At 40.4% G+C, this 26,077-nt stretch overlaps 1 protein-coding gene across 1 annotated transcript in view; it reads right to left on the reverse strand.

Annotated features, from left to right (window-relative positions):
* Nucleotides 1–2,138: 2,138 nt before the first annotated feature.
* VKORC1L1 (vitamin K epoxide reductase complex subunit 1 like 1) overlaps nt 2,139–26,077 on the reverse strand; it is a 48,512-nt gene continuing 24,573 nt past the window's right edge. Inside the window, exons 2-3 of the mRNA XM_072640091.1 lie at nt 9,799–9,908; nt 2,139–5,314 (exon numbers count right to left, since the gene is read on the reverse strand). Coding sequence (XP_072496192.1) covers nt 5,088–5,314; nt 9,799–9,908 — 337 coding nt within the window. The 3' untranslated portion in view covers nt 2,139–5,087. The remainder of the gene's footprint in view (nt 5,315–9,798; nt 9,909–26,077) is intronic.

The following is a 26,077-nucleotide window of genomic DNA, read 5'->3' on the forward strand; positions in this document are numbered from 1 at the left end:
TTCTTATCCACTACAACACCCATCTATCTACCTGCCTTTTCAGTCCTGGATGCCTCTTCGTTGGTCTTCATTGGAAGCAATCGTTTATAAAAGAGGCTCTTTTATTCAAGAAACCTCTATCACTGTCACCACCACTGCTCTAGTTAGTGCTGGGGGGAAGGAAATAAGGCTCCAGTATGAATAACTCTTATCTCACACAGAATAATACCCTTGAAAGTGGGTTACTCTCACAAATTTCCATCCCTTATGTCAACAGCCTACCCTCTCCCCATTCTCAGAAGACAGTATTTTACAAAACATGAGGCCTCAGTTTCCTCATCTTTACAATAAGGGATGGATGACAGGAGTGACCTAATATTATTCAAAATGAAGGCTGACATGATGAATTAGACAAGTCTTTCCTAATATCCATGTTAGCCTTGCTTTCCAAAGCGGTGACTCATTTACTATAACTTTCCATCCCTTCAAAACAAAACCATCCCCACTGAATCAGCCCCATTAAAAGAGCACTTAGCTGGTCTCCCAAAGAACCATGCATTTCTTCTGTCACCAGTGACACAATAAAACGAAGCTTCTAAAACAGCGTTAAGTTCCACACCATTTCAACATCAACAAAGTCATATATAAAACCGCTAGCCTCTAAAAGCCACATTAAAAATGATACCAATCACATCTGTTATGATGAATGCTTTACAAATTAAAGAGCTGTCCCATTTCCCTGGACCTGGCGCATCAGGAGAGCAAAAACAGTATCCATCCAACTACAAAGGCAAATTTCTTAGCAGAGATTTCAAAATGCTTAAAAGTCATAGCATTTCTCAACAAAAGGGATATCACCACTTCTGAAGACTGTAATACTGTCCAAGTTGCATGAAATCTAAAAAAAGAAAAACACATTTCTGTAAATTCGAAGCATTATAAACAGTAATACCTTAAAGTCATGGATTCTTGACTCCAGACAATCACATACCCACGTCATATAATAAAATGGCAGAAATTCCAGGAACTTAGATCTCTTAGGGTTTCAACAATTGAACCTCTTTACAAACTACATACAAATTAACTTTTAAAAATGAATAGTTGCAGCTTAGGACACTTCCAGAAAAGTATCCATTTTTTTTTCAACATCTAAGGCTTAGCCTGAAGCCCCAAAGGCCTCTGTGTTTAGGTTCATCCAAGCTCCTGTTTGGAAATGCAGAACTGCAGGCTAAGAATGATTGCAGCAAAGACTTCCACAGGAAATGTTGACATTTATTTTATACCAAAAAGTTATGTGCAACAAATAAGCATTCTTACATATTTACAGGGTTAGTCTTTTTTCTTACCAGTTAGAAAAACTGTGTCCCGAATCTCTTTCACAGAATGTATCAGTTGTTCAAAGGAATATTTGCCTGGTGCAACTTTACATGAAGGTTACTTTGGAGATTAAAGCACTAGTAATAAATACTTCTGATGGAATGCACTATACAGATCAACCCATGCCAAAGAGTGAGGCCATGCTTTAAGCCAGTCTTACAGAAATGGAACATTCCACCTTCTCTGGACTAATGCAAGGACCGCGTTTAATTAGACAAGGTTGGTCAAACCAGAGTCAAGGTTTATCAGATGATTTATTGAGGTTTAGTCCACCTAAGTTCAAAGCCCCCATGGCTGGCTGAAGCATCCATATGGGAAGGTTCTGCTGGTCAGTGGAGGTTGGTGTTCACGTTGCCTCTTCCAGATGTGAGTCACTCCCTCAAAGAAGCATCAAAGGTGGGAGGAGGGGAAGTGTCTGTCCCCTTGAAATCTGTCCGTATTGATCTAACACTGATCTTCAGCTGGAACTTGTCTGCCAACAACAACTGTCAAGTCTGAGAATTTCCCCCAAAACTTTCCCATTCCACCACAAGCGAGTAACACAGACCCAAGATTCTAAAAGAACTGAAGACTCGTGATGCTGTTTGCTATTCCTCGTCCATGGCAATATAAAGCCCCAAGAGCTGAAGCCACTCAGGGTTCAGTCTTCATCATTTTCTACCTCTCTACCTTATCCTATGTGCCTGTAACCCAAGATATCCTAAGATTTCTGGGCAGCCAATTTTTTAAATTAATTTTTTGTTCTTCTGTCTGAAAATAGTCAAGTCCACACACTTTGGGACTCTTAGTAATAACGGATTTAATGAGAAGTTGCATGAAATACAAGTACAATTCCTGGCACACAACTGGTTAACCCTGAGCTATTTCACCAGAAGGGAATACGTTTTCACCCCAGACAACATCAGATGGCAGAAACAGAAAGAAAAAACAAACCAATCCCAAACCTCCCCCAGGCCCACTAGAATTTGTAATCCCACCACAACGTGTTTTAACCATTTTATCAAATTACATTCAAGACTTACAAAAAGTGTGTAAGAGATCTTCGTTCGTTGTGAGTCAATTAACCAATAACATCAACTACAAAAGACCCTGCTTAAAGAAAAAAAGCTTAGAGTTTTAAAAATTATCTTTCCCCTAACCCATTCTTTAAAGATGTTGGCAAATCACATTAGCAGGCTAAAACAAAACGTCCAATCCAAAACGTTTTTTCAGTCTACAGCAACATTTAAATTTGACAAATATGGTGGCTTTTATTGGGGAGGAGGGGGGAGATGCAGGGCAGGGTCAATAGAGGGCAAAAAAATCAAATCAAGGTTCTCATCTATGAGTACAGGTGCTTATAGAGACGGTTACAATGAATGGTAAGCTCGTACATCAAGCAGCACATATTCATCTTTTTGTGGAGAAAAAGCACATTAAGTCTACTAGTCACAAGAATGTATTAAAATAACTAACTTCTATACAATATATTAACCAGTGGTGTTTCCCCTAAGGCTTATGAGAGGAAAAGGAAAGCCATAAGGGTCCCAGCTGAATGTTAGACTCATGTTTTCTCATCCAAGTTCAAGCTGTCTGAGAGAGAATGAAACATCAACAAGTTGGAAGTGTATGCTGCTGGTTCCTCCCAAATGTGGTGGAAAATTGTCTCAAGCTGGGACAGGAACGTGCAGAGTGCTTCCTAGTCGATTTTACTTCACTACAGCACTCTTAATCGTTAGACCGTCTCCTTCCAAATATTGGAGAAGGGGATTTCAAGTGAATTGCCTTAGCAAAACTGAAACTTTTTTCCACAAATTTATCAATACTCTCCTCCAAACAGAACTGTCGCCCTTTGAGCATCGTTGTCTCCTAGTGTTCTTAAACCATTAGAGTACAAGAAATTCATAGAAGAGATTTGTTCTTTAAACATTCACATTCACAGGAAAAGGAAGCTTTTGTTCGAACTGGATTAGGCCATTTTTAAATAAACTAGTTTGTAATTTAGAGTATACATCCAGATAGATCCCTAATATACCTGCTTGGAGGGTAGAAAACACTACTGATTTTATGAACTGAGAGACTAGCTGAAAAAAATTACCACTGTGGTTGACTCTACAAATTCCAACTTTCTATGCCGGCTCTCTTGCTCTCCAGTCTTCATTCATTAATTCCCCGAGTCTGGTCGGCTATACTTGGACACTGATGGCTAAGAGAACTGGAATCAATGCTATTGTTACTACTCAGCCTAAGGACCAGAATGACAACATACAGTGCTTTTCTATAGACTGTGAGTTTTTCTATTCCATTCGTGTAGCAGGGTGGGGGGGAAGCAAGGACACTTCTGCCTGCTGAGTTCAACACAGAAAATATTTGGTTTAAGGATTGAAGACAGAAGGCACTTTTAATATTCTGTTTTAGGATGTTGACCATAGAAACACACTGTCACAATTTCCACTGGATTTATTCAGATCAACTTTTTAAAAACTTCATCCTGCACTTTCAATGGCTCTTAGGGCAATGCCAGAGCTCCTGGAGCCTCCCTCCCTTCAGTACCTACAATACTTTCTTTTCCCTCCTCAGCAGATTTAATCTCTTGTGAGAAGTGCAGGGTGTCAGGCCTAAAGTTCACCTCTAAATATAGTACAAATCTGAGATTCTAAACCAGATCACTCTATGTCTCTTTAGTTTGTGCAGAACTCATCCATTCGGGAAATCCCTTTGGAACTACATGGGACCTCAAGCCTCCTTTGCAGTCCTTGGGCTTACTTACACATCTATTACCAATGAGTCGTAACACTGCTTGGCTGTCTGGCACCAATTCAAATGAAAAATGTCTGCAGGAAAACTCAACTGTTGGAAGAAATGAAGCCCCTAAGGACCTTAAGTTAATATCACCAACCCTTTTCCCATTCTTCACACCCCAGAGATACCTTTCTTGTGGCCAGGTCTGGTCACTCATTCTGTGTAGGTAACAATCAGTCCCATTTCATGACTTCACATAAACTTGACTGGGGCCTTCTTTCAATTTTAGTTTTTTCCTTAGAGAAAAGGTGCAGGGAAGGCGACCAATATCCCAAGGGTCTATGAGGCTGGCTAGCCTGGCAGAAATAGCTACTAGTGCTTTTGTTGAGACGCTACCCACCTGTAGGGGCTTCTGACTCCTTCCGCTATTAGTCAACTATGAGCTGAAAATTCTTCATTGCTACTAAACTAAACTGTAGAGTGAGCTCTGCAGGGATGGATCCAATATTTCTACCTTTATTGACAATATCACATAAATGGATTCTAGTTGAATCTACATGTTTCAATCCATCGGCTAAAAATGTATTACATACTGTAAACATGGCAATATTTAATACATCTATTCTAAAATATTTTCATGTCATGATCACATTTTTAATACCTGAAACTGAATTTATACATGTAAGAGAATTACTAGCAACGGTTGCTTCACTTGACAATCGGGGATTGGGGAGAAAAAAACTATATTTTGTTATTTCAGAAACCTCTTCAAAGGAAAGTTAAAGCTTGTCTTTGATTGGCTCGGAGTATCCGCTTTTGTATCCATATTCAAACGGAAGATTGACACAGAAAATAGACAGGGCCCCTTCTAATTTACAGGATTTTTTTAAAAATCAGTTTAAGATTCTTAGGGAAAGTGTCTGATATGAAGAATAAAAAAAAATCACTGCAAACTAAACTGAATGGACAAAGGGTCTCCAGACGGTCCGTTCAGAGCGCGCTGGGCTGGGTCAGTCCTGTTTGGGGTGCAGCTGTCGTTTCCAGGCTTCATTCAAGTAAACGAGTCGTTTGTAGTTGATGATAAGGAGAAAGAAGTTCAGTATGTATATGGAAAAACCAAGAATGCAAAATTCCTCCAGCACAAAGTACAGAATGTACGCCAGGTACAGCGACCCTACCACAGACACTATGGAGGAGGTCATGAGGATTAAAGCTGCGACTGCACTGGCCGTCAAGCCTGCAAGAGAGAGAACAGAACCAGGGTCAGCGATGCCCAATGACTCCTTGATCTTACACTGAGGGGCCACAGGCATTACGCTGTAGACATGGGCGCCGGGTCAAAGAGTAACATTAGTTCTGTAGGCTGACGTTTAAAGTCGACACACAACCCGGGCACGGTCGATCGCAGCAGACGAGGTCGATCAAACATAGCTGTGTCTGCTGAGGGAAAGAGACATCAAAACTCCTGCCTTTATCTGTTCCCCAATCCCACGTTTTCAGAAGCTGGGTTAAGGAAAAGGCCTTTTAGAAGTAGTGTATTTTACTCAGCTCAGACATATGTCGAGGTCTTTGCTGTAATATCTCTCTTGCTGTGCTTTTATGCAAATCACTTAGCAAGAAAAATACTGAACAGGCAACTGACCTGTCCATTCCACCAGGTCTCCCTGTCTATCAAATAAAATCCAGTCACTTTCTGAGAAGGAGGACCTTAGGAGCTCGTGTGCTAAGAATTCATAGAATTGCCCTGAAGTTTTAACAAGGTTCTTAAAGGCTAAGATGTTGGTATTAGCTGCACTACGCACCTCATTCTCCATATAGTAATACTATTTCCAATATTTTTTTCAATGAAGGACTGTTTCCAAAGGATATACATAGATAGCATCAATGGCAAAAAAATTCTCAAATATATTACAGGAAATGTAATTCCCATAGAATTCTGGAAGCCAAGCTACCATCTGGATAACTGTATCTATTACATAGGGGAACTTTAGACAAAGCATAGCATAGGAAAATTCAAGGACAAATAAAGGGTGATTTTTTAATGAACTCACTATGGGATTCCCTAAAATAGAAAAGCATGTCAAATAGGATAGAAGCAGGTATTGGACCCGTGATTTGTCACAGAGGAAGCTGCCTCTCCCAATGCAGTGATATCGGCCCCTGCTCAGCAACCTATTCTCATGGACACTCACCCTTGGGGGCACCATGTGGTTCAGTCATTTTCCCAAGGTCATACAGATAGGATGTGTCAAACCAGACTGGAGCTCAGGTGTACCTGGCTGGGAGATTAACTCTTTATTCACTTCACCAGCACTACCCCTCACATTTCAACTCTGATCAGATTCACACAAATGTGTCTCACACATCTTTTCCAGGTCCCCCTATGCTCCCAATGAACACCTTTTACACAGGGTTATGGAAAATTTCTCAGCAGAATAGAGCTCAGGGGTAGGGCAGAAAATAAGAAGGGAGCAGAAAGTTCGGGGAGGGGGGATTTCAAGGAGACAGAAGAAAGCCCACACAAAGGCACCAACATGTTAGTGCCAACAACTGACTTTAAGTACATAAGGCCTCAATCTCCTTTGGGCTAACAAGCCACTTGTGAGCTATTCAGGTGTCACTGTTCTATATAACATCAGTGTCTGGAAGCTGGATATACTAAGAGATGACTGTGTCCTCTTAATACGGCCTTGATAACATTAATTCATTCCCATGAACCTGTATATGAAGTTGTTTTGGGGGATCCTGTAGGAAATCTGTGGCAACCAAGAACTTGGGATTTGGGGGGTATCCCTTACCAGTGTGGCACTCAGAGGGTCTCACCTACAGCACACGTGCTCAAAGCTCCCAGATCCCAATATGCTGTCACCTCACATCACTTGGCAATTGTGATCCACCACAGGCACTTTTAATGTCTTACAATATAAACGTCAGAAGAAAGAGAGGATATCTTACAGCTAACTGACAGCAAACCTTAGTAGCAGCTGCCTTGGGAGAAAGGCATTCTTATTATCAGCCAGGCAAAACTGTGCCCAACTCATCTAGAGTTCTTCTGAGATGACATAAGCACGGAGCTGAGCAGAAACCAAGTGGATGTGATTAATGAAACTCAGAAAAAGCCCGGAATAATGCTCAACACATCATGGGTTATTTTTTTAAAAAATAATCACAATGGGATGACAGGAGTATTCTAGAAACAGCAATGGCTTAGGAAGAAGATCAAAGTTCTGGTGCCAATTCTACTACTAACTACAAAGGACTCTCCATTTTGTACGATGGGAGAGTGGGACTGAAGGACCTCTCATGTCCCTTGTAGCTCTAAAAAATTCTGTGATTCCCATGAATAACAAGTGAACCTAAATAGTCACATTTCCAGATAAAGGAGTGTGCAGAGCAGGATGACCACAAGCTTGGTACAATCAGCACAAGAATCAGAACTGCTGATCTTTATGATGTATATCATGTAGAACTGAGAGTGTGAACAGAGAAATCTCTATGCTTACAGGTAATATCAAGCTCTCCTGAATCGGGAAACTCCAAGACAATAAAGATAAATCGAAGAGAAATTCCCACATTGTAGATATGGGCATAAAAACCACAAACTCTCCAGGCTGAACAAGAATGAGGTAGTGGGTTCTGGGAAAGATATATTTCAAAAACAATGAATCCTGTGGATCAATAACACAGGAAACAGATTGAGGTGTAACTGTAGCCTGTTGCCTTAAGAGATCTGTTCGGTGTGCTGGGGTAGCCAAAAGGCTCACCATGGACTGCTCAATTACCATAAAAGGATCAAAAAACTTCTACCTTTGTATATACTCATGGTGGATCTACACCTGAAATGCATATAGTTCAGAACTACTACATCTTAAGAGACAGAATGGAAAACAAAAAAAAGTCTAGAGAAAGGCAGCTTAATAATCAAGGAGATGAACAGAATGAGAACAAACTGAAAGCATTTGCAATACTTCCTTATGAAAAGGAAAAAAATATGAAAGAAATGAGGATCAAAATCAGTAAAATCATGAAGGATGTAGGGATGGGTAAAGAGACTTTTTTTCCTTTTTTTTCTCTTGGAATACTTGATAATTAGAGGGCATCCACAGAAGTTTTAAGTTCTAGAACAAATAAATGGAAGTATTAATTGACACTGAAAATAATAAAGTCACAGAACTCATTTCCCCAAAAGAAGGGATAGGCTAAAAACAAGTAGACACAAAGATACTTGGATGAAAGCATGAAGATGGGATCCAGAGCAGTTTATTAAGGAAAATAATAGATGTCTGGGGGTCTCACCTGATCTCCCAAGGTTGAAAGGTGTTGGAAGACCATGGGTTCAAAGACCTAAAGCTAGTAGGGGTTCTTTAGAGGTCAATGAGTCCAAGCCCCCTATTTTACAGAAGTGGGAACTGAAGCCAGAGACACTGGAAGCAGTGTCTTTCCACAAACTTGTCTACCTGTCAGATATGGAACACTAAATGAACCCTATTTCTGATCCAGTGTAGAAATCCTTACATTTCGTATATTCTTTCACATGACAGTATTCCCTCCATGACCCTAATGAGTACCTTATTCCACTAATAGGTATGAAGTGAAACAGTAGTGGACAGAGAACTAGCTATGGGACCAGACACTCACCTTGGACACGTACAAGCTATGTTTCCCTGGGCAAGTAACTTGTCTCAGTGTTCTCTTCTAACATTGCTCCTTCCCCCCAGCAACTTTACCCTAAAAGGTGACAAAGCTGTCTCCAGGACCTGACCAGCCTGGGCAGGGGGTGGGGGCACTGAGGCTCAAGGGATACCCACCCCAATAGTCTAAGATTCCAAGTTGTGAACAGCTGCCATTCTTTATTACTTAGAGGAAGCTTTCAAACTGGGATTTCTGAAATCACAGCTCCAGGGTAAAAACAAAACAAGATAGACAAAAAAACATAATGTGGAACAGTGTGTCCAGTATGGTACCAGATGCATATTACAGTATAAGACTTGATCTAAATAAATTCTAAGGAATTTACAACCTAATGAGCAAAAAATCTGAAAGTATAACATAAACTCATTTAAAAAAAAACAAAACTGAACCAAAGGAGACTAGCATAGGAAAGATGTTCAACAGGGATGCTCCAGCACTCCGTCTGAAGCGCCTGAAACCAGCTTTATGTCCTAAGGTGACCAAGAAGACACTGTCAACATGGCTAAAGACCAACACGAAGCTGCATCATGGGAGGTGCAATCAAGTCCCAGGGAGACCTTTATCACCTTAAAGGGCAAAACTAGCCTCATTCATGCTGAAGAGGGAGAGAAGAACCCTGACAGATACTGGGCCCTTGGTGGCAACATCCTAAAGATCCGACCTAAAATAACATACTTTCTATCAACCAGATTACAAAGAAAACATATAAAGGAAAAAAGAATGCAAATTTATAGTAACATGTATAGTATTAGGAAGATTTTCTATAATTTTAGAGAGATTATCCTAGACACAAGAGTCTGAAACCCCTTATTTAGTCTACATATCTCTGAGTTCAGCTCTATTCATATTAGATGTTGCCTGAACCAATTCCAAGTTTTGACACTAACCACTGCCTTAATGTGTTGTGAATTGTGGGTTCTGTTATTAATACAGTGCTGTTCAGTAAATCAGACACTCTTTTTCATTTTTTTCTGGCCAAACATACTACACGCCAGCAAATGGATTTTATATGACTGATTAAACACTTACCAAGTAACAGCTGTAGTATATAAAATATAAGTCCAAAAACACTGTTTGGCTGGTTTATTGCACTGTCCTTTCCAAAGATGGACCCCAAAAGACCAAATCCTTGACCCCATCTGTAAAATAAGGAACATCAGTAATACTACATTTGAATCTCTATATACTTTTAACCTAAAATAATCCCCAAACACACCATCCAATTAAAAAAAAATATCACATTCTCTGGTCATAAATGTTTGTCCACCAACTATTTTAAAAAAAGGAATCATTTGCCCCCAGTAGGAAAATAACTTTTTAAGTTTTGTGACAAATCAGCACAGTATTAAAATACTAGTTTAAATCTAGTCTTAAAAATTAACACATACACAGTAGTACTGATCTGCGGACACCTCTGGACAATCATGCTGACCTCACTGATTTTTGGACTCATGACAACTTCAGCATTTCTTGCCTTCTCACATCAGGTACAAAATAATTTCTTGACAGGGATGTCATCTGCATCATTAATATTGTTAATAAAATATTTTCTCCAGTTAAACTAACCAAACTCATCCACTGACAAACAGGTCAGACACAGTGCACTTGTGGTTCTAAGCTTCTAAGCTTTCCTCATGTTATTAGTGTCAGCACGATGCGTATCTGAAGCCAGGACAGGCAGCGCTGCGGAATGGCTAGCATGCTGCAGAATGGCTAGCGCGCTGCGCTGGAGCCAGACCCCCTGCCGCTGACGATTACCAGCTGTGTGACTCTGGACAAGTCATTTCAACCTCTCGGAGCCTCAGAGGTTTTCATCTGTAAAACAAGAGGGTCAGACCGGCCAGCCACTAAGGTCCTTTTCAGCTCTCAGCTGATGATCTCTTTACGAAGAAAACAACAACGGAAACTCAAGACTAATTTTTTTTAAAGTGTAATTTTAAAAGACAAAAACATTACAGATTCATCATTCACCCAGACGTCCATTGTTTGTTAGACAGTTTGACAATTATCTGAAGACCTGATTTAAAGTTTTCAGTATTCTTCCATTTTGCAGGGGAAAAGATGATAAATTTTTAATATAGCACAACCTGACCTTAAACTTGACCTCACCTGATTCTATTTTTTGTTTCTGAAAGATAATCTTCAAACTCTAAAATGATTTTGAATAAAAGAACTGTCACTGTGACCCTCTTTGCAGAAATCAACCAGAAAAGATTATAAATCAGTAACACTTTAAAAACCTAAAATTCGATGTGAAGAAAGGTGGCCATGTGGTGTACTGCAGGCAGTCCAGAACTTGGCATCAGAGGATCAGAGTACCCCAGCTATGTTACTGAGTCCTATTTGGTCCTCAGCTTCATCTCATATAAAATGATGTGGCTAAACCAGATGATCACTCACTCAATCAACCAGCAAGAATTGATCAATTGGCTCTTCTGTGCCACACACTGAGGAAACAGATTAAAAATGGAACAGGATTTGCCCTAAAGGAGATAAATGCTCTCCAAGGCTCTGGCTGCCTCTCTGTCTTATGATCAATCCTCCTGAACATTCTCTTTCTTTGCAAATATGACGATATCTGGAGTCAGGCCTGACACCCAACTGATAAACTGATGGTTTGTCTTAGAAGGTCCCATTTTAGGGACTACAAATTGATCTTGCACACCGGCAATCCAATGACGATTCAACACTGTCAGCCGGCAGCCCTTCCAAGGGTTATGGCAAACAACCAGGAAGGCTGCCAACATGCACCAGGGGAGGACACCCCTAAATAAGATTATTTCTGAACTTGCTGAAAACACGGCACCAGCCTCCACTGTACCCACAATGAATATATGAAAAATCATTTTTGTAATGTAATTTTTGAAAGGCAGTGTGACGTAGTGGATAGCGTGTCAGCACGTCACCTCTGACAGGCACTGGCCCTGGGAGCTCCGGACAAATCACTGAACCTTCCCCATGCTACGGGAATCTCTGACTGTAGATTGTTGAGAAGATTTAATCACATTACTAGTGAGTCTCCTCATTGGGGAGCTCCCCAAGACACTAAAAGCACAGGTCTAAGGGCTATTCCTAATGTAATTTGGGAACCTAGATCTGATTCAAAGGTCATGCTAACAAACACTGAGGAGCCTTTGTGAACCAGAATAAGCTGAAATCATAATTTAGAAATAAAAACAATTCTTAAAAAGGAGCCTATTTCAGTCTCGGACTGTTGAGTCCAACTCAGGCCACCACTTTCTGGCACCAAACACTGCACTTTTTACAAAAACCCTTCCCTATGTAAGATCCTAATAGCAATCTTGAGAGACAGGCAAAGCAAGCCTTATGTTGTCTGCTTGACAAATGGGGAGACTAATCAGTTCAGAGTCTTGATCCAGGTCTCACTAGAATCTGCAATTAGAATCTGAGTCTCCTAACACTGGGGGCACACAGTGACAGAGAGAGGGATGGATGGAAGAAAAAAGGGAGAGAGAGAGAGAGGAGAAAGGGGGAGGGGAAAAATAGGGGGAAGGGGAGAAAGAGAGGGAGACAAAGTAGGGAGGGAGAGAAAGGAAGAGAGAAGAAGGGCAGGAAAGCCAGACCTCCCTGAGAGAAAGGTGGGGGGGGGGGAGATAAGGAGGGCTGGGGGGAAGGGGGGGGTCAGTGGGTGCTACTCCAGGGCTTGTGATTTCACTGCCTTAGGAAACTCCCTCCACCAAAGCAGGTCAGTCAGCACCATCCCTGCCACTTAGTGCCTTGGAGAGTCACTTGGAGCACTCAAAGATTAACTGACTTACACAGGGTCACGGTGCCAGTATCTGGCAAAGGCAAGACTTGAACCCAGGGCTTCTTGCCTTTTAGATTCACACTCTACTGATTAGGATTACCATCACATTGATACAAAATGTCCTAAGAATCCTAGCAATTAGAACCAAGTTGAATACATCGTCAAGTTGAATGTATCGTCAATACAAGGTGGAAAAGACAGTGGAATTACTCTGTGAAGGGTAGAATCAGGCTCCACAGGTGAAGTTACAGCAGTTAAGGGCAAAGTGTAAGGAGTAACTTCCTAACCCTCCGCTGCCCCAGAACAGTATAGGAGCCTCAGAGGTAAAAATAACCCTACTAATAATAGCTGATAATAGCAACGCCCTTGACATACATTATCTCACTGGAGCCTCACTACACCACTCGGGGTAAGTGAATGGTCTTATCCCCACTTAAGGGATAAGGAAAGCTGAGGCTCCCAGAGGTACCATGACTTTCCCATGGGACTGAGTCAAACCCAAGTTTGTCTGATTGCAAGTATCTAAATGTCAGCATTCTGGCCACAATATCAGTGGGGTCCCTCCCCTACCCACTGTCCCTGTGCAAATCCCTCATCATCACCCCAGATGTTGAGAGTTATCAGGCTACAGAATTCAAGCTTTAGAAAGGGGTTGACCAAGAAGACCTTTAAGGTCCCCTTTTAGGAAATATATTAAATTTTAATAAATTCAAGCCAGTTTAACTCATTTGATTAAATGTGATACTATAGTCAAAGTATGTAAAGCACATTTTCACAAATCCCATTTTTGTGAACTAGGGAGAAGTTTGTGACTTGACTTAACATAATTCAACAATGAATCTTCCATAGAAGAAACACTTCCCCAACCCCCACCCCCCCCCCCCCGCCAATAGATCTGTTTTTAAACCTGGGGATGGGAATGGCAGGGGTTGTGGGGGTCCCTGTAGGACATCTTAAGATGACATACATCGGTGCTGACAGATATTCATTTCACTTCAATACAAGCAGAGCCAACGAGATGACAACTGGAGGGGGAGTATTTGTTCATCTCTCACCTAAATTTGCTCTTCCTCCAGTAACTTTTAAGTCAGAAACACACAACACTCTCCCAGGGGAACGAAATAAGAAATGTTTGCAATATTTCTCCCCACCCTCATTTTGGCCAGGCCTAAGACCAAAGGGACAGGCCACATGGTGCTGGTTCTTCTGGCCATGGTGACAATTTTTCAAACCAGGCATATTCGGTTTTGCCTTTTCTCCTACATCTTACTAGAAAAATTCAAAGCTCAACTGGCCAACTTGGACACATTTAAAATAACTCTGATTATGTTATACTTTACATTCTTTGAAAAATAATCCATTTAACCCTCACGATGCCTTTTGTATTTCATAGCACATTCACTTCCAAATACATCCTTCCTTCCCCTCTCCCCAGAAATGCATTCCATCTGAGAGACTGAGAGAAAAGCAGTTCAACAAAATTAACAGACTGATCATGTCTGACCGTGTATGAAATAACCCACACCCATAGCCCCTGCCTTTGCAATGAGAGGTAGGAGATTCATTTCTGCAGTATTTCCCTGAGGCCAAGTGTGGCCATGATCACTGCACACTTTTCTGCTCCTTCCATGGATGTTGTCGCAGTCACTGTGCACTTTGCCTTGGCTCTGCTTTCTTCATTCTAAATCAGTCTTGCACTGTCTTCTCTGTTTCACCTTCCATCACACGTGTGGCTTACGATATGTGTAGCCATACCCGCTTAAACAAGGAGCATCTATCTACTTTGTGGCCAGTTCTTTGCTACCCCAAAAAGTGCCTCAATATGTTGGTATGTAAAGGTCTCTTCTCTTTCTGTCTTTGACCCTTGCAGGCACACATACGCACAAGTGGGATGGATGCCTGAGTCAAAAGGTATTGGATATTGGAGTCACTTTTTTAAAAAGTCTAATTCCACCTTTATTTTCCAAACAATCATATTTTTAAAAGCTCAACCCTATTCAAATGAACTGAAGGTGAACAGCAGTGATACCCAAGAAGTTGTAACTGAGAAACCAAAAATTTGACCCTTTCTGCACCTTAAACTTTTTTTTTTATAATAAGCCCTTATGTTACTAAAAAAAACTAAATATGAGATGAATGACTACAGCAAATGAATAAGAAATTTTCTTTCCCCTAAATATGTGTTTAAATATTCAAATAAACATAAGTACTCTGGTCAATGCAATCAAGAATTTATTAAGCACACATGTCAGGTACAATGGCAGTCAGCATTGGGGATAGATTCCCTCCCCCCCCAGAGCCCTTCAGCTTACACTGAAATGAGGGAGACAACAATTGGGCATGAATGATGGGAAGGTCTGGACAGGTCTTGGAAAGGGGATGGAGAGGAGGAGGAGAGCACTCTCGGTTTGCAGGACAGCCAGCAGTACCAAGTCGCAGAGGTGCAAGAGGGAAGGCTGTGGATGGAGAACAGCAAGGAGACCTGCTTGGCCAGGGCCAAAGAGAGCAAGGGGGGGAGAAACAAGGAATGAGCCTAGAAACACAATCTTCAGCCAGATGGTAAAAGGCTTTAAGTTTGTGATAAACAGAAAAGTTTGTATTTGATCCTAGAGGCAAGAAATTGAGAAAAGAGAAGTGGCCTCGGCAGTGCCCAGTCTTGGACCTTGGCAGTACCCATTCTGAAGCTCTGTGGAGGACAGATTGGAAAGCGGAGAGGCTTGGTAAGAGTCGCAGGCCTGCAGAAGAGGTCTGAGGGTCAAGCTATGGCCACTGTGGCCCTGGAGGCTGAGAAAGCATAGTGGGCCAATGATATTGAGTGATGGAGAGGTGTCCCTTTCTTCCTCTTGAGGAGATGAAGGGATTACACATGAGAAAGAAGGCCTAGATGGTCAGACACGCACTTTATAGGCCACACAGAGGAGTTTCTTTTTTATCCCTGAAGTAATACAGAGTCCCTGGAGTTGACTGAGTAATGAATGCTAAACGATTGCCTCGGCTTTCTTAGCAGCTCGAGCACATTTTGCCCTTGTGCTCAGCTAATCAGCTAAAACTCCCAAACCGTTTTTTCCAATGAACCCTTACCTCTGTTCTGCATATACAGGTAATTAATTTTTAAATGAAAAGTTTTTGTAACCTTTATAAACTCGACAAATGGAGGTAAGTGGGTAAATGACTAAAATTCCCAGTAAAGCCACCTATAGCCAGGTCCCAGTTAGTGCAAACAATGAATCTCCTGAACTTGTCATATATTTTTGAAGTTATAATTAGTAAAACATGGTAATTGGATCCAGCCCAATGGAAATATGCAGTGGGATTTTGAATAACACAACTATTTGAAGGATTCCTCTTTTTTACACCAATCAGGAACTACATGTAATCTAAAAATATATTTTATACAAAGAAAAATACATAAACCTTAAGAAAATAACAGAAACAATCTATTTGGTTTGTGACTTCTTCCAATGTCTTTTTGGTATAACTAGAAAATTATTTCTGTTGCTTTTTTTAAAAATATGTATTATTGTCAAGATCCATGTTCATCTGATTCTGTTTTATGAGCTGTTCATCTGTTTCCATATTTCTTCTGAGTAAGAGACTTGGATTAAAATTCTGATGATAGAAGTTGTGATGTTTGGGGAACTCACTTGACTTCACCAGTGAAATAGGGATTAAGAATTGGCAATGCTCACCTTCCAGAGATCCTGGTAAGATAGTTCTTTGCAAATCTGCAACTCTAAAAAATTGGATTTTTATGATTGTTATTTGTCATTTCTATAGGATAATAGTCTGCTGCACTGATGTGTTTTCTCACAAGTTTTTCAGCTACTGTAATTAGATTTTAAAACCTGAATTTAGGTAAGACTTTCCATTTTTTCTTGTCAAATTTAATCTTAGTTTCATAATTTTAACCAATCATTTGTATCTTGATTCTGCAACTCTGTGGCTGAGCTACTCCTTCTAGCTCTCTGCCATCTGGACTGTTTATAAATAAGCCTCGTTAGGTCTTTAGGAAGCTAAAGTAACCTGGTGAGGTGGTTCAGTACTTTGCTCCTAAGGGCCTCAGTTTCCTTCTTTAAAAAATGAGAGGGTTGGATTAGAAGCCTCTGAGAGCCCTCCCAGTTCCAGCCCTAGGATCCTATAAATAAGATTTTTAAATGAAAACTTACAAATCATCTTATCTGTGCATAACACCTATCTTCTGAAGCTATCACAGCTTCCTCAGGGCTCCTTTTTATGTAATACAACTGTCTCTTTGTGTTAATTGGGTGACTGTCCCACATTCTGCAGGAGACTTTTCCCTGGTGTAACTATTTTAGAAAACCCTTTAAAAATGTGCCAAAAGAAAGAACAAAAAACCCAAAACTGAAAGCTCTGTCATTATAATGACCAAGCTTTGGCCCCAGAGAAGAGATGAGAAAATGTGCCTCCCTCCCATCTTTGCAGAGGTGGAAACTCTAACTGTGGGATGCAGAATATGCTCTAAGCCACTGCTGACAGCCAGGTTTGGCTGTTTTTCTCTTTTTAAAATCTAACGTGCCTTAAGGTACTATTTCCATTGGTCCCTCCCACTGTAGGACAGTCAACAACTATTCATTCTGTTAAGGATATACAGTGTGCCAGGACCTGTGATAAGAGCTGGGGAAAACCAGAAGCTCCTCTAGGAGGGTAAAACACTCAGTGGGAGACACTTGCACTTCTGGGCCCAGGCCGGATAATACCTTGAAGGGGAAGGTACTAGTAGCTTGGGGTAAACAGACAAAGGAGGAACTGCACTGGAGTCCGGAAGGACGCCAGGGAGCCTGCATGGAGATGAGGAAGGAAAACAGAGCAATCAACTTATGCAGGGGGTCAGAGAAGTTCAGCACAGGGGCAGAGAACTGCTTCAACATTACAAACCTGGAGAAGCAGCAGTGTCCTTGAAGGGATGGTTTTAGGGAAAAGACGAGTTCTATTTTGGAAGTCTGGAATCATTTATAGTACATCTGGTTTAAATTGTTTGATAGGCAGAACTCAGACCTAGAACTCAAGAAAGAGACCAGAGGAGGATGTATAGATCTGGAAGTCATCTGCACAGATAAATGAACACATGGAAGCAAAAGGGAAACACCAAGTGAGAGCACAGAGAGAGAAGAGGACCCAGGAGAGCCTTGGGACAGATCCATGTTTAGTGGGTATGGCTCCCAAAGACACTGAGGAGTGATCAGTGGGGAGGAGACTCAAGAACAGACAGATTCATGAATGCCCAGAGATAAGAAGGGTCCTGGAGGAGAGGATGGTCAATGGGGGCTACAAGGATGACTTCAAGGTTGCTGACCTTCTTCCTCCACATATACAATCAGGTCTTGCAGCCAGGAGACCCTGGTTCTTCCACTGGCACCACTGTGACTTTGTTAACATTTGCTAGCCTCAGTTTCTTCAACTATAAAATGAAGATAATATTGCTTATAATCCCTACATGTGGTTATAAGTGTCAGGTGAGATAATGTATACAAAGCACTTTATAAATCCTAGAGAACTACACATAAATTTAAGCCATGATTTGGTCCTAATGAAAGAAAACAGCACTGAGTATTTCTTTGAATTTATTTTATGTGGTTGATGTATAATTATGCTAATTTGTTTCTATAAAATACTGCTTCCCAGAGGCTTTATAATTATAACAATGTAATTAAAAATATATTTTAACAGATTTGTTGAATCCAAGTACTATTCCAGAGATACATGTAATGATGTAAATGGAAAGAATTTATAGTAACCTGCAAATTCATTATTAGCAATGTCAGGCTTAGAAGTGTTCAATTGATAACTGAGCTGAAGTAGAGTCAAAATCAAGAACAAAGATCAGACTTTTTAAAAAGAAAAAGAACAGGGTTTCTGAAACTCCATTTTTATGCCCAGAAGCACAATGGAATTCTGTGATGTCATGAAGGTTTCACTTACAAACCCACATGGGACAGATGAAAAGGGACTTACAAAACAAGATTTGTTATAAACAAGATTTTGATTGTTTCCTTTAACCAACATTTAAAAAAAAAAAATAAAACATCTTTCACTGGTTCATTCCATGTTGCTCCCATGTCCTTCTTAAGGGAAGGCTTTCTTCTAATAAAGAATTGCAGTTAAGCAAAACAAACCCATGTTTCTGAAGACGGATGCTTTATTTAACTTTTTAAAAAAATCTCTGGGAGGAGCCAAGATGGTGGAGCAGAAAGACACACATATGCTAGCTCCGAACCCACAGCCCATAAAATACCTGTGAAGAAGAACTCCCAACAAAATCTGGAGCAGCAGAAGCCACAGTGCAACGGAGTGGAGGAGATTTCTGTTCCAGAGAGCCTTGAAAAACCAATGCGAAAGGTCCATAGTGCACTGGACCCAGAGCAGAGCCCAGCCCAGCCCTACCCGCACAGCACCAAGAGGAGCAGATCCGAGCACGCTTCAGGCAAAATCTCCTGTGGCCTCACAGGTCCCTCCACCCACAGGTGCCAAAGGTCAGTGAGAGAGTCTTTTTGGCTGGAGGAGAGAGAAGTGGGGTGTCCCCATAACTCAAGCCCCCTCGGGAGGCAGCAGCAGAGGCAGCAGCAGACAAGGGCTCCCAAAGCAGGCAGGAGCTTGGATCCATTGTCGAAGGTCTCCACATAAACCCCCTGAGGGAATTGAGCCCAGTGTGGCGGCCCTGACCCCACCTGAGCAGCTGAACTTAATCTCACACTGAATAGCAGCCCTGGCCCCCCAAAAGCCCTGAGGCTGGGAAGCAGCATTGGAATCTCAGACCCCAAGCACTGGCTGGGCGGATCTGGAGGAGTGGTGGGTGTGGAGAGGACACTCAGAAGTCAAGTCACTGGCTGGGAAAATGCCCAGAAAAGGGGGAAAAAAAAATAAGACCATAGAAGGTTACTTTCTTGGTGAACACATATCTCCTCCCATCCTTTTTAATGAGGAAGAACAATGCTTACCATCAGGGAAAGACATAGAAATCAAGGCTTCTGTATCCCAAACATCCAAAATAAATATTCAATGGGCTCAGGCCATGGAAGAGCTCAAAAAGGATTTTGAAAATCAAGTTAGAGAGGTGGAGGAAAAACTAGGAAGAGAAATGAGAGAGATGCAAGAAAAGCAGGTCAACACCTTGCTAAAGGAGACCCCAAAAAATGCTGAAGAAAATAACACCTTGAAAAATAGGCTAACTCAATTGGCAAAAGAGGTTCAAAAAGCCAATGAGGAGAAGAATGATTTCAAAAGCAGAATTAGCCAAATGGAAAAGGAGGTTCAAAAGCTCACTGAAGAAAATAGTTCTTTCAAAATTAGAATGGCACAGATGGAGGCTAATGACTTTATGAGAAACCAAGAAATCACAAAATAAAACCAAAAGAATGAGAAAATAGAAGATAATGTGAAATATCTCACTGGAAAAACAACTGACCTGGAAAACAGATCCAGGAGAGACAATTTAAAAATTATGGGACTACCTAAAAGCCATGATCAAAAATAGAGCCTAGACATCATCTTTCATGAAATTATCAAGGAAAACTGCCCTGAGATCCTAGAACCAGAGGGCAAAATAAGTATTCAAGGAATCCACAGATCACCGCCTGAAAGAGATCCAAAAAGAGAAACTCCTAGGAATATTGTGGCCAAATTCCAGAGTTCCCTGGTCAAGGAGAAAATACTGCAAGCAGCTAGAAAGAAACAATTCAAGTATTGTGGAAATACAATCAGGATAACACAACAAGATCTAGCAGTTTCTACATTAAGGGATCGAAGGGCATGGAATATCATATTCCAGAAGTCAAAGGAACTAGGACTAAAACCAAGAATCACCTACCCAGCAAAACTGAGTATAATACTTCAGGGGAAAAAATAGTCTTTCAATGAAATCAAGGACTTTCAAGCATTCTTGATGAAAAGGCCAGAGCTGAAAAGAAAATTTGACTTTCAAACACAAGAATGAAGAGAAGCATGAAAAGGTAAACAGCAAAGAGAAGTCATAAGGGACTTACTAAAGTTGAACTGTTTACATTCCTACATGGAAAGACAATATTTGTAACTCTTGAAACTTTTCAGTATCTGGGTAGTGGGTGGGATTACACACACACACACACACACACACACACACACACACACAGCACAGAGCACAGAGTGAATTGAATAGGATGGGATCATATCCTAAAAAAATGAAATTAAGGGGTGAGAGAGAAATATATTGGGAGGAGAAAGGAAGAAATGGAATGGGGCAAATTATCTCTCATAAAAGAGGCAAGCAAAAGACTTTTTAGTGGAGGGAAAAAGAGGGGAGGTGAGAGAAAAACATGAAGTTTACTCTTGTCACATTCCACTAAATGAAGGAATAAAATAAAATAAACTCATTTTGGTATGAAAACCTATCTTACAATACAGGAAAGTGGGGGAGAAGAGGATAAGAAGGATGGGGGGGATGGTGGAAGGGAGGGAGCAATTTGAGGTCGACACTCTTGGGGAGGGACAGGATCAAAAGAGAGAACAGAAGCAATGGGGGGCAGGACAAGATGGAGGGAAATATGGTTAGTCTTACACAACACAACTATTATGGACGTCATGAGCAAAACTACACAGATATGGCCTATATTGAATTGCTTGCCTTCCCAAAGGGAATGGGTGAGGAGGGAGGGATGAAGAGAAGTTGGAACTCAAAGTTTTAGGAACCACTGTCGAGTTCTGATCTTGCTACTAGGAAATAAGAAATACAGGTAAAGGGGTATAGAAAGTTATCTGGCCCTACAGGACAAAAGAGAAGATGGGGACAAGGGAAGGGAGGGATGATAGAAGAGAGTGCAGACTGGTGATAGGGGCAATTAGAATGCTCGGTGTTTTGGGGTGGGGAAGGGGACAAATGGGGAGAAAATTTGGAACCCAAAATTTTGTGAAAATGAATGTTAAAAGTTAAATAAATAAATTTTTTTTAAAAAAAGGAAAAGTAAAAAAATAAAATAAAAATCTTTAATTTATTATGTTTTTAACATTTAGCATGTTTAGCATTTAGAATTTTAAAATATATCTTTATCATTTTTAGCATTTAGCATTCTTTTCTTTTTAAATTCCAAATTCTCTCTCTCCCATCCCTCCTCCACTAGATGAGGTGAGCAGTATGATATCAATTATACATGTGAAATCATGCAAGACATTTTGAGATTAGCCAAATTTTTTTTAAAAGCAAGCAAAATAAAGTGAAAATTATAGTTCAATTTGCACCCAGAATTCATCAGTTCTCTCTCAGGTGGTAGACAGCATTTTTTTCATCATGAGTCCTTCGGACCTCTCGTTGCATCACTATTGACTAGAGTAGCCAAGTCTTCCACGTTGGTCATCATTACCACATTGTTCTTCCTGGGACAACAATCTGGTTCTCACTTCACTGTGCATCAGTTCATGTCTTGTCCTGTTTTTCTAAAAGCACCCCTGGTCACTTCCCACAGCACAACAGTACTCCTTTCACAGTTATATACCACAACTTGTTTAGCCATTCCCCAAATGCTTGGCATCCCCTCAATTTCCAATTAATCCTTTGCCACCACAATATTTTTGTACATATATTTTTCCTTTTTCTTCCATCTCTTTGGGGTACAGACCTAGTCGTGGTATTACTGGATCAAAGGATGCATACAGTGTTATACCCTCTGGGCTATTATACAGTCTTTTATAGGTCCTTTGGATCTAGCTCCAAATTGTTCTCCAGAATAGTTGGACCAATTCACTACTCACCACAATTTACTAGTGTACCTATTTTTCTCCTATCTCCTCCAGCATCTGTCATTTCTGGTAGGGGTGAGGTGATATTTGAAAGTTGTTTGACTTAGTGTTTCTCTAATCAATATAGTAGTTTAGAATATTTTTCATATGACTATAGCTTTGATTTCTTCTTCTGAGAGACTGCCTGTTTATATCCTCTGCCCATTTATCAACTGGGAGAATGACTCTTATTTTGAAAATTTTTACTAAGTTCTCTATATATTTGAGAAATGAAGCCTTTATTTGAGAAACTTGCTGTAAAAATTTTTGCTATTACTTCATTGTCTAGAGTACCTTTTAGTAAAATGCAGTTTCCCTGATAACCCCTTTTAATTATGTCTATTTTTGCTTGTGCTTTGTCTGAGATCATGACTGTCACCCCTGCCCTCTTTACTTCAACTGCAGTATATTAGATTATGCTCCAGCCCTTTATTTTAATTCTTTGTCTTTGTTTCAAGTGTGCCTCTTATAAACAATATATTGTTCCATTCTGTTTTCTAATACATTCTGCTGTCCACTTCAGTTTTATGGGTGAGCTCATCCCAGGCACTTTCACAGTTATGATTATCGAATGTTATTTCTGAACTCCATCCCATTTTCTTCTGTTTCTTCTCTTTTTTTATCCTGTCCCTCCTCAAGTCTACTTTGCTTCTAACCACTGCCTCCCTTAATCTGTCTTCCCTTGTATCATCCCTCCCCAATCTCCTTATCTTATCCCCTTCCCCTTCTATTTCCCTACTGGGAAAGTTACATATCTCTCTTCTCCCAGGGCTTCCCTCTTTCTTATCCCTTAATTTTTTTTTTCTGGAGTTCATTCCAACATAATTGACTCACCCATACTCCCTATTCACGTAAACTCTTTAAATGCCCTAATAATAGTAAAGTTCTTAGTAGTTACACATATCATCATCCTGTAAGGAATGGTTTAACTTAATAATATTGAGACCCTTATGATTATGTTTTCATTTTACTTTTTTCTGCTTCTCAAGACTCTCCTGCTTGAATGTCAAATTTTCTATTCAGTTCTGATCTTTTCATCAAGAATTCTGGAAAGCCCTCAATTTCATTAAATGTCCAATTTTTCCACTTCTTTCCCCTCAGTTTTGCCAGTTAGTTATTGATTATAATCCTGACTCTTTCATCTTCTAGAATATCATATTCCAAGTCCTCTACTTCTTTAAAGTGGAAGCTCCTAAATTTCATGTGATCCTGAATGTGGTTCCACAATATCTGAATTGGTTCTTTCTGGCTGCTTGCAATATTTTCTCCTTCATCTGGGAACTCTGGAATTTGGTGATAATATTCCCGGGAGTTTTCATTTTGAGATTTTTATCATTAGGTGATCAGTAGATTCTTTCAATGTCTATTTTATGTTCTGGATTTAAGATATCAGGGCAGTTTTCTGTGATTCATTTCTTGAAATAATGATGTCTTGGCTCTTTCTTTGATCATGGGTTTCAGGAAGTCCAATAATTCTTAAATTATCTCTCCTCAATATATGGTTTAGGTTTTTCTGATGAAATCTTTTACATTTTCTTCTATTTTTTTATTCTTTTGACTATTGTTTCTTGATGTCTCATGAGTCAATACCTTCTGCCTGCCTAATTCTAATTTTTAAGGAGTTATTTTCTTTAGTGATCTATTGTACCTCTTTTTCCATTTGGTCAATTCTGTTTTTTAAGGATTTTTTTCCTTCAGTAAATTTTTTTGCCTCTTTTATCATTAGGGCCAATCCTGTTTTACAGTTTTTTCTTTTAAGGTAATATTTTCTTCTGTATTTTTTGGTGCCTCTTTTACCAAGCTGTTAGTGCTCTTTTCATAATTTTCTTGCACCATTTTCTCTTTTCTCAATTTTTCTCCTATCATTCTTATCTTTGTCTTTAACTCTTCCAGGAATTCTTGATGGACTTGGGTCCAATTAGCATTTTTCTTTGAGGCTTTGTTTTAACTGTTTTCATACACTGTTGTCTTCTAAGTACCTTAGCACCTTTTTATGGTAAAATTCTTTTTTTTTTTGCTCTTTGCAAAATTTCTATTTCTTGACTATGAAATTTATGGTGGGTTCTGTGGGCTCTGCTCACCTGGAGGTGGGCAGGCTTTTTCATGCTACTGTTTTCAGAGCTAGTTCCTGGAAGTCCTGCAAATTTTTGGTGCTTCCAAAGGGATGTGATCCTAGAAGAGGTGTGGTCACTGCTCTCCTGGTCTGCCCTCTGACCTTTACCCAGGAAGGGCCTTGATCCTCTCCAACCACAAGGGCCAGCACCCCTCTTTGCTTTGAAACTGCAACCAGGGCCTTGCTCCCTTGTGACCAATCCCTAGCGCTCCTTTCTGTCTTGAAACTGTGACCCAAAACTGGATATGGGCAACAGAGTTGCCAATCATCAAACACTGTGCCCAGTGCCAGCAAAACGTCCTCTGTAAATCTCTGACCCCTTTGCCACTGTTCTAGACCAAGAGCTACCAAAGCCATCCCAGCAGTTGCTGCCACCCTGTGTGTGGGTTCTAGACAAGCTTCCACCCAGATGTCACAAACTTTTCCCACCAAACTCCTAAGTTTCCTTAGGACAGAAAAATGGTTTCCCCTTGACGTTTTGTTGGCTTTGCTGCTCCAAAATTTTATTTGAGGCATTATTTTAGAGTTGTTTAGAGAAGAGTGTGTTGAGAGAGTTCAGCTGGGTTGCCTTTATCTACCATCTTGGCTATGTATGCTTTATTTCTCACCTCTACTTCATCCCCTCAAGAGGAGAAAGGGAACACTTCACCATCACTGAATATCACTGATCCCTCATGCTTCCTCAGCCCCCAGGGCCAGTCAGCAGCAATGTCTTATCAAGTCAGACCTCCCCAGCATCTCTCCAGTTAGCCTCCAGACCTCATTCCCTGTCCTATGACTCTTACAAAGTCCTCTCTGCCTCTAGCCTCTCACATTTCCAATTCGTCCTCCAGAGCTTCAGAATGGGCATTACCAAGGCCAAAGGCTGGTGGGGTGGCTTCTCTCCTCTCAAAACTCCAGTGACTCTTCGTGCCTCTAGGATCAAATACCAACTTTTTGTTTGGCATTTAAAGTCCTTTACCATCTGGCTGGAGATTGGCTTTCTAGGTCCATTCCCTATTTCTTCACACACACACACACCCCCTTGGACTCTGGCCAAAGAGGTCTCCCTGCTGTTCACTGATGGCCTATTTTAACTGTATTTTTTTATTATAAGAAAGCATTCTCTTGAGGAAGGTATAACAACAATGTAAAAAAATAAAAATCAATAAAAGTTATTTACTTTCTTTAAAGGAAAATCAATAAAAATATATTTTTAAAAAAGAATTTTACAATTTCCAAAGCATTTTAATTTAATCTTCACAACCCTCAGCAGAACAGATGTCATGATTTCTATCGTACAGATAAGAAAACTAAGTTAAGTGACTTGTCTCTGTCCATATAGCCATTAAGTAGTAGGTACAACTGGGTCGAGAACCCAAGGATAAGAGAAGCAAGGAAGGAGAAGCATAGTTTAAGCAATTAAAAAAACTATCAGAGGAGATAACGCTATCACCCACCTGCACATTAGTCTAAAAGAGTAATTTGTACTTAGAAAAGAAAAAGATGCTTTCAAGTCAAATGTCCAATGTTCAAACCCCAAATAACTTAATACTTTATTTCTTAGGGCTGCAAACTTCTGTTGATCTTGACTGGCAGTACTTCGAATTCTATTTGGAGACTTATCTCATTTTTCTTGGAAAGTACCAGAAATAACATTGAAAATTAAAGTTGGGAAGAAA

Source organism: Notamacropus eugenii, chromosome 2, assembly GCF_028372415.1.
Source record: "Notamacropus eugenii isolate mMacEug1 chromosome 2, mMacEug1.pri_v2, whole genome shotgun sequence".
In the NCBI taxonomy this organism is placed as follows: Eukaryota; Metazoa; Chordata; class Mammalia; order Diprotodontia; family Macropodidae; genus Notamacropus; species Notamacropus eugenii.